A 13,899-nucleotide genomic window follows, 5' to 3' on the forward strand; every position below is an offset into this window, starting at 1 on the left:
AATATTGATTCTTTTATAGCTAAGTCCAATAACGATTTAAATTGTGGAACAGTAAGGCTTTACAGTAAGGAATTTTTGCATTTCTCTATGCAGATATTAATAACTTTATTAGGGGTATATTGGTAAAAAGTAACTTCACATCAAAACTAGCCATATAGGTTATTGGTAACTTAAATTTTGTTGGATCCTTTACAAATGTAGCAGAATTCCTGATTGTATATTCATTTGACAGTAAGAGAAAAAAAAAAAAAAAAAAAGTCAAATGAATATACAATCAGAAACAAACAGTATGCAGTTTAGTTTAGTAATCATGTTCACTATATGCAATTTTCACATTACGTGATCCCTTCAGCATCATATCCCTCGCATAAATCGAGAAATCCCTGTATTGTTTATTTACAACTTTTTATTAGTTTATATTAAGAACACAAGGAAAGAGAGAAGCTGCAAGAGGCCACCAGGCCTACCTACACGTGGTAGTCCTTGTGTGTTTAAAGTTACCTAATTCCATCTATCATCCCTATCCATGAACTTATCTAATCATCTTTTACAGCTCCCTATTGACTCAGCCCTGACTACATGACCACTGAGACCGTTCCATTCATCAACCACTCTATTTTGAAAACCAGTTTCTTTCCATTTCTCACTTTAACCTGAATTTTTCAAGTTTGAACCCATTATTTCTGGTTCTATCCCCACTACTGATCCTAAGAACTTAGTTCACATCCCTTTTGTTAAAACCCTTATACCACTAAAATACTTCTATCAGGTCTCCTCTTCACCTACGTCTCTCTAAGGAATGCAGCTTCATAAGGAATATCCCTCATCCCCTGTATCTTTTTGGTCATCCTCCTTTGCCCTAACTCCAATAGAGCTATATCTTTCCTAGAATGTGGGGACCAGAATTAAAACAATGTTTTCTTCTCTTCTAAGAATAAGGGATCTAATTTTTAATTCTTAATTTTTTCATATGTATGGATTAGGCAGGCTTGTTAGAAGACGCTGTCAATAGCTAGGGTTTATAAGAGCACATCTCACATCCAGGACCTCTCTTATCCCAGAGTCTTCTCTATGGAAGGCTGTTACATTTCCACACTCACTTGTACAAGTGTTTTCAGTGTTTGAAAATGGGATTCTATGTGTCCTGAAACATCACAACAAGCTGAAATGGTTTTACTGCAACTTTTCTTCTCTCTCTCTCTCTCTGTATATATATATATATATATATATATATATATATATATATATATATATATATATATATATATATATATATATATATATATACAGTGATCCCTCAATTATTGCGGTTAATGGATACCAGAACCCCCAGTGAAAGGTGAAAAACCGCGAAGTAGGATTTGCCACCTCTAGGAATTTTGGTGTATGTGTATGTGGATACCAGAATGTTTAAAATATGTAAACAGTATTTATACTTTACATACAGTGGTACCTTGAGATACGATTTTAATTCATTCTATAACCATCGTTGTATGTCAAAAAAATTGTATGTCAAATCAATATTTCCCATATAAATACATGTAATATGAATTAATGCGTTCTAGCGCTATGAAACCACCCCAAAACACAGTTAAATTACATATAATATACACAATTTGTATATAAATAAACGAATAATAACACACATAATGATAAAAAAAAAACACTATTATGATAAATGTTAATAAAATCAATAAAAAAAGAAAGGAATTTTACTTACCACAGTGACAGTGAGCTGCAGCCTGCAGAGGGAGGAGGAGGAGGAGGAGGAGGAGGAGGAGGAGGAGGAGGAGGATTTATATGTACGTAATGTATGTAAACACAAAAACATTGCTAAACTTATTTCTAGTGCTTAACTTATTCTTAATGTTTTTTTGGCGTGGCTTTTTAAATTTTTTTTTTTCTTACGTAATCATCACCTAATCATCACTTTCATGTCTGGCCTTTTTGGCCTCACTTTCATCAGTTTCAGCACTCTCACGTCTGGCCCTTTTGGCCTCACCTTGACTTTCACTAACTGAGACCTTCACAAAGTAACGATCAAGAGAGGTTTGTTTCTGCCTCCTTTTTAGAATGTTATGAAAGAATGTGAGACACGTATCATTATACAAGACACTCGCTCTGCCTGTAGACAATTTATCAGGGTGTCTTTTTTCCACAAAATCTGACACTTCCTGCCACTTGCCTAGGATATCACGAATTTCACGTGAAGTTAGTTCCTCCTCCTGCTCAACATCCTCTTCACTGCTGAGTTCTTGCATTACCTCCTCGTGGGAAATCTTGTGTAACTCCTTCAGCTCCTCCGTCATGAGTTCTTCAGCGTGCTCCTCAACGAGTTCAGCAACATCTGCCTCGTCTACCTCTAAGCCCATAGAGCGACCAATAGATACAATCTCCTCCTCAACAGGATCGAATCCCTCAAAGTCTCGCTCTAAAACAACATCTGGCCATAATTTTCTCCAAGCTGAGTTCAATGTTCTTTTGGTAACACCTTGCCAGGCAATATCTATAAGCTTAACACAGATCACAATGTTGTAATGTTGCTTCCAAAACTCCCTCAATGTTAGGTTCGTATTTTCTGTAACTTCAAAGCAACGCTTGAAAAGATGCTTCGTGAAAAGTTTCTTAAAGTTGGATATCACCTGTTGATCCATGGGCTGGAAGATAGATGTTGTGTTGGCTGGCAGATAGACAACTTTAATGAATTTAAATTCATCTAAAAGGTCATCTGCAAGGTCAGGGGGGTGACCGGGGGCATTATCCAAGAGGAGGACACACTTAAGTGGCAGACCATTATCGGTCAAGTATTTCTTGACTGAAGGACCAAAAACTACGTTCATCCATTCAATAAAAAACTGACGTGTCACCCATGCTTTACTATTTGGACGCCACAGAACTTGTAATCTTTCTTTAATCACTTTATGAGCTTTGAATGCCTTTGGATTTTCTGAGTGATAAACTAGTAACAGTTTCAATTTGAAATCGCCGCTAGCGCTGGTACAAAGGGCAAGCATTAGCCTATCTTTCATAGGCTTGTGACCGGGTAGATTTTTTTCTTCTGCCATGATAAATGTACGCTTAGGCATTTTCTTCCAAAACAATCCTGTTCCGTCACAATTGAATACTTGTTGCGGCAGGTATCCTTCTTCACAAATGAGTTTTTCAAATTCCTTAATGAAATTTTCAGCTCCCTTAACATCAGCACTCGATGCCTCTCCATGACGAATGACAGAATGAATGCCACTTCGTTTCTTAAAATTGTCAAACCATCCACGACTGGCTTTGAACTCATCACTCCCTTGGCCACCCTGCGATGATTCTCCCTCCGTCTCGGCTGCTTCACGCTTAAGGTCTTGGAAAATGGTGCTAGCCTTCTCACAGATGATCGCTTCAGAAACAGAGTCACCAGCCAATTGCTTCTCCTTAATCCATATTAAAAGTAGCCGTTCCATCTCATCATGTTTATCAGTACGTAGCATGGAAATAATGGTGACGCCTTTGGAAGGTTGCAGCTTCTTGATCTCTTCCTTCTGCTTGATGATTGTGGATATTGTAGAAGGATTGTGGCCATACTCCTTTGCCAAGTCGATGATACAAATGCCACGCTCATACTTTGTGATAATTTCATGTTTTGCTTCCATCGTGATAATTTTCTTAGGTTTTTTTCTTTTCACTAGCTTTGTCTTTAGCTTTGGGACCCATGGTTAATAACAAAATAAAGTATATATATCCAAAATAAGACGAAAAATGAGCACAAACACAACGAATAACATGTGTTTGAACAATGAGGCATCAACAAACAAACTGAGCGGGCGGCAGCCAACCGCAGATTTTGCTACCTAGCGTTCGCTTCTACAATTATTATTATCGTTCATCGTATCTCAAATTTTTTGTTGTACGTTGGGGCATAAATTTTCGAATATTTCATGTCGTATCTCAAAATAATCGTAAGTTAGGATGACCGTATCTCAAGGTATCACTGTATACAGTATTTTACTTAAATCTATTTAATTATAAAACCTTATACAGTAAGTACGTATACATTTACTCTCTCTCTCTCTCTCTCTCTCTCTCTCACGATACGTAACACTCACCCTCTTCTGCCCTCTTTGATCATATGCAAAAGTTTAACTTTTTCACTGATGATCATCATCTTCCTCTTCCTCTTGGGTTCACTAGAGGAAGCTTTCGTAGGGGCACAGGGCTTAGGCGGCATTGTAAGGGGTTAACAAATCACTACTTAAACAAAAAAAGGTATCGCGAACACGACACTAAGATACAGTATGCGAGACAGTCAGCAGCGTGGACGAGACTGGCAAGATACAACCAAGACCCATGGAATAGAAGGTCAACCTACAAGACATTCAAAATGGGTCTAATATGAGCATCAGTGACGTCAGTGGGTTCACAAGTGGTCAGAGCGGGGATGTTGGTTCAGTTAGCAAGCTGCCTGGTAGGTGTTCACGTGCTTCTCTCTCTCTCTCCCATTCTCTCTCTGTTCCGCGCCAACATCGGTCACAATGCCAAGTTGTGCAGTGCGTGACTGTTTTAATTATCAGTAGTATATAATATGTAGTATGTGATAAATGAAAACCATTATTTTTTTTTCCTGGTAATTTTGCACCTTAAGACATTAGTAAATTTCTGATGTCTAGTTATTGAGAGGTCCTTAATCAGTTACTTGTGTAGATATAAATTGCCTCTGTTATATATGTAACGTAAAAATTAAATAATAATAATAATAATAATAATAATAATAATAATAATAATAACGAAGACAGCAACACTATATTAATATTAATAATAATAAGAGCAAAAGTTTAATAATAGTAATAATAATAATAATAATAATAATTAATAACAGCATGAGTATTGAGATCATTAAAATTTAATATGATAATGATACAATGGTCAGAGAGAGAGAGAGAGAGAGAGAGAGAGAGAGAGAGAGAGAGAGAGAGAGAGAGAGAGAGAGAGAGAGAGAGAGAGAGAGACTTGCTGGCAAGTAGAGGGTGTGGGGCAGTAATAAGAGGCACAGAAGCCTTCACAAAACTTGTCTCCTGTGCCAGGTAAGTATGATTTGCTCAGCAGGCAGAGGGAGAGCGTGAGGTTTCTGTGCAAGAAAGACATGTCCTGGGAGAAAGCTCCCCTGTTGGTGAACCCACTGACGTCACTAGCCCCAGCTCTTTTCCCGTTAGAGCTGCGTGTAGGTCGACTTTCTATCCTATGGGCCTCGGATACAACGAGGGAAGATGTTGGGTGAGGCTGCATATGTATACAAACAATACATGTACAGTGCTTTACATACATTATCGTCATTATTACACACCATCTTACCGAATTATTGTACGTACAGCATTAATAAGTGACGCCACAGACCCCATGATATAGTGAAAAATCCGCAGAACGTATCTACGAGTATGTATAAAAACCGCGAAACAGTGAAGCCGCGAAAGTCGAACCGCGAAATAGCGAGGGAACACTATATATATATATATATATATATATATATATATATATATATATATATATATATATATATATATATATATATATATATACAATACTATTCGATTTACGATGTATGCGAGATACGACCACCCGTACTTACGACCACGTCCAGCAAATCAGATGTCTATTGAGTTTGCTGTATTGTACGTTTGGCAGTGCAGTGTGCGTAAGATGGTTGTGGCGGCGCCCAGCATCGCGTATGACAGTTACGGTAGCACAGCATCTCACAGACTCACACTCACAGCATCCTACCATTTCACTTGTTGACTAGATACCGTTGAGGATATAGCAGTACCATCCTAAATTAAAGGTCAGGGTGGGGTCAGGTACCTGACCACACCTTTTTACAGCTTTGCCATGTTTCTGCCAGAGGTTGCTATGACTCCTCCAATTCCTCCTTTTTTTCCTCCTCCTCCTCCATATCTCTCTCTCTCTCTCTCTCTCTCTCTCAGCTTCCTGGATGTTACTTTTCACAGTATAGTATGCCAATACAGTAATCGCCCGCGTATCCAGATCGCCACTATCCGAAATAGCATCTTCATAAGTAACATAACATAACATAACATAAATAATAGGATAACAAAGGGCCACCAGGGCCCATCTAGGTTATCCTGTATCAGTCGCACAGCGACCTCGTCATCAGTACTTAAAGATACACTTACAAGTACACAATACATTATATACTAATTCTAAATATTTGGCCCATTAACAGGGCTAAGTCCTGCAGCGAAATCCTCTACAATTTGTGGTCCCCATACATGGGGATCATGTCTTGTTTAACTATAGTAAATTTCTTATAAAACTATCATGCAGTGCTATACATAATTATAAATCTAATAAATTTAAGTGCTTATCTAATCTGTTTTTAAACATTGTCAAACTAGTGCTATTTACAACCGTCTCTGGCAATGCATTCCAGAAGTCTACCACCCTATGACTAAAGAAATATTTTCTTATATCTAACCTGCAGCCTTGCTTTCTAATCTTCCTGCCATGATTTCTAGTCCTACTTCCTCCTCTAAGGTAAAGAAAGATCTCACATCTATGTAGTTTGTATCTGAGAACATTTTAAATAACTCTATCATATCCCTCTTATACATCTCCTCTCAAATGAAAACATGTTTAATTCCTTTAATCTATCTCTATACTCCAGGCGCTTCAAAGCTGGTATCATCCTAGTTGCTCTTCTCTGAACTGCTTCTAACATGTTGATATCCTGCCTATAGTGGGGTGACCAGGCCTGTATGCAATACTCTAAATGGGGCCTAACATAGGAATTATATAAGCTACGCACCACTTCCTTACTTTTATAACTAACATTTCTATTTATAAAACCCAGGATCCTATTTGCCCTATTTCTTGCTTCTAAACATTGCTTTGAAAATTTCATAGTCCTGTCTATCACTACTCCTAAATCCTTTCCTTCCTCTACTGCCTCTAGCCAACATCCCTCCATCTCATAGTTAAAGTTTGTGTTGTCTTTACCTAAATGCATAACCTGACACTTTTTAGAATTAAACTCCATCTGCCACCTGTCTGCCCATGCTATCAGCCTGTCCAGGTCTCGTTGTATTCTGTAATTGTCCTTTTCACCCTGTACTGCACATGCTATCTTAGTATCATCTGCAAACTTTGATACTTTGCTACTAATTCCTATATCTAAATCGTTAATGTACACCAAGAAAAGAAGAGGTCCTAGCACTGATCCTTGGGGTACCCCACTAACCACTTCCTTCCACTCAGACATTGCCCCATTTAATACTACTCTCTGTTTCCTATCAGAAAGCCATTCACTAATCCAATCAACTAACCTACCCCCTATCCCATGTAGTCTCAATTTGTACACTAGCCTTCGTCGTGCAAACTTTTCGGATGAAGAAATGCTGACAATAATACAGGTAATGTGTTAAACAGGTCATACCTCAGCTTAGTATACGCTTTGTCACACAATCTTATTTATAATTCCTTATTAGAATTTCCAGGTTAGTGTATGAGTGCACCATAACTACATAAATAGGTATTTATTTCTGATCACATCAGCCGATAATGAATTTTCACCCCAGTAATTACTTTAAGGTTAACTTTATTATAGGAGGTTGTGATTTAAATCATTTCATGAAATCCCTAATAGGTATCAAATTTGTTAAATGTATTTTTTTTTATTATGTTATGTATAACCTAGCCTTACCTATCATAATCTACCCTAACCTACCTTGGTCTCAGGAAAGAGGGCTAGGGAAAGAGTTATAGTTATGTAGTAGCAAAAATAATAAAGGAGTAATTTGTGACAAAGTGAACAGAAGAAAAGTGTCTTAGAAAAATGTGTACTTCCTAGCAGTGTATTCCTTTAAGTGTTTGTGAGACTTGTGCCTTTATGAGTACACCCTATCTTAAGCTAGCCTAACCAACTCGGATTAACCTAGTCTAACCCACCTCACCTAACCTAACTTTACTCAGCATAACCTAACCTAATTAAAATAACATAATATGAACATTTTTGTAAGGTTAGGTTAGTGTTAGTTTAGGGTCTGGTAGGTTATGGTAGGTTAAGTTACATTAGGCTCTATAACTTGGTAAAAAAAAAAAAAAAAAAAAGCATATTTATTGAGGATCTCATGAAATGACTGACTGTTTCACACTTTCCTTGTAACATATGGAGGCCAGTTTAAAATAATTTTGTTCACAAGTATTAACTAACTACTGAATGTACATACAAATCATATAGTAGTAAATATGTAATTAAAACCACTATACTGGCTATTATCAGCATCAATATGCTACATACAAGTTATTAATGTGGGCAAAATTACTGGATATGTACATGTTTTTTATTAAACTTTTACCACACACTAAATGATCTGTTAGAAACTTTTTTGACCTTTCCAAACTTCTGTAGGGAACTAACTAGAGTTTGTTATTAGGAGCTTGGAAATGAGCAATTTGCACTTAAAAATGCTTTCATGTAACATAATTACAACCATTGTGTTTTGTTGTAGTGTTAGACACTGTCACCTCATGATATTTTCTCACATGTAGAAAACCATAATTTCTGGTAGATTTAGGTACTCTTAATTATTTAATGTGTTAGGTAATTTTTGTCAAACACTTTTTTTTATCCTCAGAGTTTAATAATTAATGAAATATGAAATGAGGGAAACATCAGTATGTTAGGTATATACCTATGTACTCAATAACATACTACTACACCAAAACCTACAAGAAAATAATTTCATCCTCATATTATACACTCATAAAAGACTGTAATGTGACAATGTGGCTTGGTGAGGAACCTAATTAAACTAACCTAATCCATCCTAGTAATCTATATAAGTGGAGAGTTATTTTCTTGTAGGTTTTGGTGTACTAAGTTATGAAGTACCTACTTTATTAATCTATAAGTTATCTCATTATTCATTAATTTCTGAGAATAAAAAACTGGTTTCCAACAAATTTAACCAACAGATTAATTAAAGCATTTATTTATATGGGAAATATTATAATAACTTTACAATCACTTTTGATTCTAGGGTTGGCTGGACAGAAAAACTGTCTTGCAGGAGAAGTTCAGCCATCAAGTAACTGCAGAGAGAAAAAGAAAGGCATGGGAAGAAATAACTTGTGCTATCAATGCTGTTTCTCCTGTAGCAAGAGAGAGAGGAAGTGAAGAAAAAATTTATTGACTTCAAGTCATCAGTAAAGAGGAAGCATGCTGCTCTCAAGTGTCAACAGGAAAAAAACTGGTAAGGAAAATTGTTTCATTTTGTGGGGAAAGGAGCCATCTACAGTAATGCACACAAAAGCACATACACACAAAAGCCAGAGGATCTGGGTTCGATTTCCCAGGCAGGTGGAAATAATTTGAGTCTCCTTTCATGTCTAGCTCCTGTTCACCTAGCAGTGAGTAGGTGCAGGATGTAAGTCAAGGATGTGTGACCTTGTTGTCCTAGTGTGATGTGTGTGACTGGTCTCGGACCTTTTGGAAATAACTCAGAGCTCGCTCTGTAGGATAAGGTCTTTCTGTCTCATCAGAGACTGCAGCAGATCTAACAGTGAAGTACACACACACACACACACACTTGATTTAGCTACTTATTAAAACATTAATGAATATAACTTCCTTGCAAAATTAGTGCTAATGTAGCTAACTTTTGAGTTCACTCTATGTTTTGTACATTTCAGGTGGCGGAGTGCCTGATGTAAAACCCCTGACCAGTGTTGAAGAGGCAATGCTTCCGTTAATAAAAGATGTCCAAGTATCTGGTGTTCCTGGATTTCGTGACCCTCATCCTGCCAGTATGTTTTTTTTTTTTTTTTTTTTTTTTTTTTATTAATGTATGGAATGAAAATTTTAAGTTGTGATTTCTCTTTTCTGTTGTACGGAGTATGAGTGGTCTCAGACATACCAGAGATTGGAGACAACAAGCTCTGACCTCAGGGTAATGTCTGGCTGCCTCAACAGAGGCTGCATCACATCAAGCAGTGATTTACACAAACACACACACACACACACACACACACACACACACACTCTTTTAAAATTTAATATGTAATAGTTTTGTAGTACATTCTTTTCCTCTTATTTATTTACAGGTGATGATGAAGAGGACTTGGCAGCAGGTGACATAGATGTTACACTACCATCAAGGCCAGCCTCACCAAGACCCAGTGGCACCCAAAACCTCCAAATCTCATCACCTCCAGAGCCTCTGTCACCAGACACTGACACAGAGGGAGTAGTGGAGATAGCATCTGAACCTGCTCCACCACAAGCTGATGATCATCAATACAGCCAACCTCCTCAGGCTGGTAGAAATCAGAGAGGCTCATCACGTCGTGAGGGTACACTGGCTCCAGAAATGCTTCAAGTTCACGAGGACATAAGAAACTCCTTGTCTGATTTGACTGAATGCATTACTACATATTTGCCAGGAATAGCAACATCTTTGAATGAATTGGCATCTCGCAGACTTGTTTAGGAACATTTCAAAATGTCCTACAAAATATTCTTATGTTATTTTGCATTCCAGTGTCATTTCTTTTCTGAATTTGCTCATTACCAATTTCTTTTTATTTAAGGAATACTCTTATTATTTTCCACAGTATTATTTTTCTATTTTGCTTGATATATAGGTAGTTATTTATTTTTAAATTTAAGGAGTTTATAACCTGTTTTCACAGTGCCATTTATTTTCTTATTTTGTACAATGACATATTTATTTATTTTTACGGAGTAGCCTATTTATTAATGATGAATTCTTTTTGCACTAAAAGTTTGAATGTAATGCAGACTTAGCCTCCAAATACCATTTATTAATTATGAAATAATTTTAGTGTACATTTGCATTTCCTCAAACATTTCAGTTAATATTTTGACAAAGATGTAAATTTATTTTGAAGGTGAACAATTACCTATTGTTTATAATATTTAGTAGCTTTTCTTAAATACTGCTTCAGTTTTTGTCCTAGTGGTGTATTTAGCTCACCATTACCTTTCCTGTAGTATTCCTTGTGTCTTATATGAATGTGTAAATATTTATATTCCCATGTAGTAACTCCAGGATTGGAACCCGCACAATGTGTGTGTGTGTATATACACACATTGTGTGGGTTCCAGTCGTCGAGTCACTGTATGGAAATATAAATATTTACACATTCATATAAGACACAAGGAATACTACAGGAAAGGTAATGGTGAGCTGAATACACCACTAGGACAAGAAACTGAAGCAGTATTTAAGAAAAGCTACTAAATATATGGCCAATATGTTGCTGCAAGAATGGGTTAGAGTGGTGACTCAAGTACAAGTAACATTAGTTGAATATTGCAGTGGGTCAAGAAATCAGGTAAACATTTTTGTAACTGGCTGTGCATTACAATTTGTGTAATTAGTCTATCTGATAGTACATACCAAATTAAAAATGTGATATCATAGTTACCTATTATGATACATGCCAAATGAATAATGTGATATTATACAGTTAGTTATAATGCAGAACCTATTTTTTTTTACTTTTGTACTTACAAAATTAATCATATATGCAGTGTAAACTGCAATAAACAACCTATCATGTATATTCTTAACATTACCTTATTTGTAGAAGGTATCCTATGTCCCAAGAATGATGAACATCGTAAGCACCATCAACAGTGGAACAACCAGCACAGCTCAACACATTAAAACTAACTATTGATAGAAACTTACTTTACACAACTATATCCCCCCTTTTCAGACTATGAGAAGTGTTGTGCAATGATTTGCCTTCTCATTGCATTCCCAGCTATTGCCCTTGCATCCCGTCCTCCACCACCAGCTGGTGCAGGAACAAACACAGGTCCATCTATGTCATCAGGGTTGACTACTACTTCATCCAGGAGTGGAAGAGTGGGTAGGAGTTTTCCTGCCTGGGCTGAGCAAAGTGAATATGATGATACTAATGGTATGAAAATGTGCTAAACATTACACCACAGATGCTGATCATTACATGAAAAAAAATACTAAATGAAGAAAATAAAAAATCACTTGCATGCACATAATGACAGACTAGTTTATGAAGTGGTACGTATAGTACAGTACATACAGAATGCACACTTCAAAACATACCAAGAAGAAAGGCATCTCCAAATTCACCCCGCTGGAATCTCCTGTTGAGGATGCTGTTCTCCCATACAAATGAATCGTGTGCTTCCAGGGAAACGGCAGCAATAGTCTTGAAAAATGTAGTCTGCATTACACACAACTTGTATGTTCAGTGAATGGAAATTCTTTCTATTAATGTAGAGTTCTTCATCAACTGGTGGGGCAGCAATCGGGATGTGTGTTCCATCGATGATGCCAATCACATTTGGAAAATTGGCAATTCCATATAATTTCCTTTGTTACCCTGGCTTCCTCTAGTCCTGATGAAAAGAAAAGGTTGCTTATTCACACAATGCAAAATATATAGATATAAATTACATTAATATTCACTGCTTCATAATATTATACACATTTAACAAGAATTACAAACTAGGTAAGTAAAAAGCTATACAGTAATTCAGTAAGTAATATTGTAACCATTTCTAAATTTACCTCTTGGCATAACATCTACATTATAAATGCAATTTGTCCATGAATAAATATATAATAAATAAATATATATATATATATATATATATATATATATATATATATATATATATATATATATATATATATATATATATATATATATATTTATTTATTTATTACTTTTTGCATTAGGTGTAAGAGTTTTCTTTTCATAGGTTTAGTTATAGGTTATGTTATGCATCTATAAAGTGTTTCTGTAACTACCATGCTACCCAAAAGGAAATTAATATTCCATAGTACAGTATACTGAACCAGCAGATTTTATCTATAAAACATAAGAACATAATGTTAGGCATGACCAAGTATTTCCTTAAAAGCTTTTTTATGTTTCCTAGAAAAAAAGGCACTCCCATCATGTATTAGTCCCTTCTGATATGAGTCTCCTATAGTTCAGTGGCAATGGTTAGGTTTGGTTAGGTTAGTTTACATTTAGGTTGAGTTTAGATCTGGGAGTGTACTATAGATTACATGCACTATTTCTTACCAGATACATATATGAAGTAGTACAGTAGTACATACCTCTTGGCATCCGTGTTTCTCTAAGTGACGCCGTATACAGCACATCTGTCACTCTGTTGATGACTCTGCTGACACATCCTTGTGTTAATCCATGTGTCTGCCAACACACTTTGGAATGACCCACTGGCATAAAACCTAAATGTCATCAACACCTGTAAATGACATGGCACTGCATGGGATTTTCTTGTTGCTCGGCCAACTTTTGGTTCTAGCTTCTGGCACCAATGAAGAAGCTCCTGTCTCGGGAGTCTGTAATATCTCAGCAAGTGTTCATCACTAAAAGCAAATGGATCTGTTCGGTCTCTAAATCTTCTTTCACGTCTCCAGGCCCTGTTTACTGCAACATCATGTTGCAATACAACTTGTAACTCCATCTCTGACAAGGCAACGTGGGTACAGAATTCCACGGAGGTAAACAAACCACCCTACGATCACTGTAAGGGTGCTCTTCGAGACACTTAGCGCTACGAGCAAATATGGCGGTCCGAAAATCGTAGCGACGACTCCAAGATCTTTCCAACATACACCTTAGGCGAGTTACGCGCGGGTTACGACAAATTTAGCGCTAAGGTGATCGTAGTGGCCGTTACGAGCGTTTGAACATCCCGCCCCTCCCCTTCAAGACACTCGCTTCACCCCATGCCTCACTGCCAGGCTTCTCCACCATCTCTCTATATCATAAGACTGTTATGATCTTTTCAAACACTTTTTTTTCTTACTGCCTTCATCATCACAACTTTACATGACAGCTTTCACAATA

At 36.7% G+C, this 13,899-nt stretch overlaps 2 protein-coding genes and 1 long non-coding RNA gene across 11 annotated transcripts in view; 1 reads left to right on the plus strand and 2 right to left on the minus strand.

The window, feature by feature from the left end:
- Positions 1-13,899, minus strand: part of LOC123516493 (organic cation transporter protein-like) — a 95,421-nt gene that overhangs the window by 50,694 nt on the left and 30,828 nt on the right. The window lies entirely within an intron of this gene.
- Positions 7,251-11,709, plus strand: LOC123516494. 3 transcript variants are annotated; one of them, XM_045275873.1, is made up of 5 exons: positions 7,251-7,409; positions 9,039-9,251; positions 9,691-9,804; positions 10,102-10,192; positions 10,224-11,709. In XM_045275873.1, exons 2-5 carry the CDS (start codon positions 9,218-9,220, stop codon positions 10,246-10,248), a joined length of 264 nt encoding a protein of 87 aa, XP_045131808.1. In that variant the 5' UTR covers positions 7,251-7,409; positions 9,039-9,217; the 3' UTR covers positions 10,249-11,709. The 3 variants fall into 3 exon arrangements, with proteins under 3 accessions (XP_045131808.1, XP_045131806.1, XP_045131807.1); XM_045275871.1 differs by having other exon boundaries at positions 7,258-7,409; positions 10,102-11,709; XM_045275872.1 differs by lacking the exon at positions 7,251-7,409 and having other exon boundaries at positions 8,848-9,251; positions 10,102-11,709.
- Positions 10,674-13,542, minus strand: LOC123516496. Its single transcript, XR_006678201.1, has 3 exons — positions 13,140-13,542; positions 12,114-12,409; positions 10,674-11,919 (listed from the first exon to the last, which is right to left on the minus strand). It is a non-coding gene; the product is annotated as an uncharacterized LOC123516496 (long non-coding RNA).

The sequence above is a fragment of the Portunus trituberculatus genome, chromosome 41, assembly GCF_017591435.1.
Source record: "Portunus trituberculatus isolate SZX2019 chromosome 41, ASM1759143v1, whole genome shotgun sequence".
Taxonomy (NCBI): domain Eukaryota; kingdom Metazoa; phylum Arthropoda; class Malacostraca; order Decapoda; family Portunidae; genus Portunus; species Portunus trituberculatus.